Raw genomic sequence first — 1,835 nt, forward strand, 5'->3', positions numbered from 1 at the left:
ATGTATATATATATATATATATGTATATATATATATATGTATATATATATGTATATATGTATATATATATATGTATATATGTATATATATATATGTATATATGTATATATATATATATATATGTATATATGTATATTCTTTGTCTGTCTTGCCTGTCTTGATGACCATGTGATCATTAAACTGTGATTCTGAGTTGTATTGGGTAATAATTTAAAAGGAATAGTCAACAGTATCAAATACTAACAACAAAGTCCATGCTCAATATATCAAATACTGTTTTGAGTGAATTTCTGGCAGAAATTATTTCTAAGAATATACTTTATCCGTGTTTTGATTAATCAGTAAAGTGGACTTCCTCCCCATCTACTGGCAAGAAACTGGTATTTTGGGGTTTTTGTTAGTTTTGTGTGGAGGGAAAGTTTATATGTGGTAAATTGTATCCAGCGCAGGATAGATAGGGCTCCCATTTGCAGAATATTGATGTTTTTTTTCCAACGCTCTACATCACAATATTTTTTTCTCTAATTTTTGCTCATACTTTGTTTTTTGTTTTAATTTTCAGCTTTTTCCCCCTGAACTTAATCCCATACTTACTTTCTTTTTTCTGTTCCTGTTTCTCAGCCCTCAGCCACAGATTTCTTTGGGCAACAGCCCAGGAGGAGGCGGAGTTTACCCAGGTGCAATAACCATGGCAACAGTCACACCACCCCCACACCTGACCTCAGACTGCTCAAGCAACTCAGTCAGCCCCGAACCCAACATCCCCATCATTCAGAGCACGTACAGGGTGAAGTCTGAGCCCGGTGGGGGCGGAGCCAGCAATGGAGGCAGAGTCGGAGCTTTGGACCTGCCCAGCGACCCCAACGGAGACGACGACATGGACATGTACGAGGACTTTGACGATGAGCCCAAATCAGACTATAGCAGCGATCACGAGACACAGGAGGCCGTCAGTGCCAACTGAGCAGGGTGCCAGGCGTGAAAGGAGAAGAACAATTCTCAGAATAAACAGACAAACCTTTGAAGTTTATTACAGAGAGCTTCAGGTGGACTTTCAGGACTCGTGGCTTTGTTTACTGAGCATGCTCGGACAAGAGACGAAGTCTATAGAGATGCTTAAAAAGTTGTTGAACTGTATATTGGCAGAAGTCCAGTTGACGAAGAGGCCTGATGGGGAACGCAACCTCTACAATCATTTAGAAACCCAGCTGACCTTTACGTTTCCTCCTTTTGACAATCTTTCAAAAGAGCGATAAGACTTTAACGAGGAAAGAACGAGAGAACAAACGAGCGGCGAACACATAAACATTGTGGTTTGTAAAGAACGTGCATGAGATTTTAAGCATTACAAACTACTCTTCGACAGCTATTTGGTCTTAAATGTTTAAGGAGCGTGTTGTTTTCATTATTATGTATTTACTGTTTGACTTTCTTCTTTTTGATTTCTGTTTTGTAGTTTTCTCTAACAGCCTGTTCAAATCTGGACTGTTGGAACTTGAAATTGGGAAAGTTTTTAATTTAAATCCTAGCTCTTGTAATCTTATAGTCTTACTTTTATTCTGGAAACACAGTGCTACAATCTTTTTCTCTTACAAACTGCTTACATTACATTACTTTTAGATCATATATATATAATATATATATATATATATAGATAGATAGATAGATAGATATATCCCAGCTCAGGTATGATGTGCCAGCTTGTGAATGTGTTTTTATTTGTTTTAATACAAAAGAGTGGTAGGACGTTACAGACTGTCAATGGAAAAAAGGGAATAAAATCCCTTTTTATTATTATTATTATTATTATTATTATTATTATTATTATTATTATT

At 36.3% G+C, this 1,835-nt stretch overlaps 1 protein-coding gene across 1 annotated transcript in view; it reads left to right on the forward strand.

The window, feature by feature from the left end:
• The window catches only part of LOC119416093 (transcription factor SOX-6), a 145,700-nt gene extending 144,316 nt beyond the window's left edge, over positions 1–1,384 (forward strand). The window contains exon 15 of the mRNA XM_037683271.1: positions 622–1,384. Within this exon, the coding sequence (XP_037539199.1) occupies positions 622–964 (343 nt within the window). The 3' untranslated portion in view covers positions 965–1,384. The remainder of the gene's footprint in view (positions 1–621) is intronic.
• Positions 1,385–1,835: the final 451 nt, after the last annotated feature.

This window comes from Nematolebias whitei, chromosome 10, assembly GCF_014905685.2.
Source record: "Nematolebias whitei isolate Nwh7 chromosome 10, NemWhi1, whole genome shotgun sequence".
Lineage (NCBI taxonomy): Eukaryota > Metazoa > Chordata > Actinopteri > Cyprinodontiformes > Rivulidae > Nematolebias > Nematolebias whitei.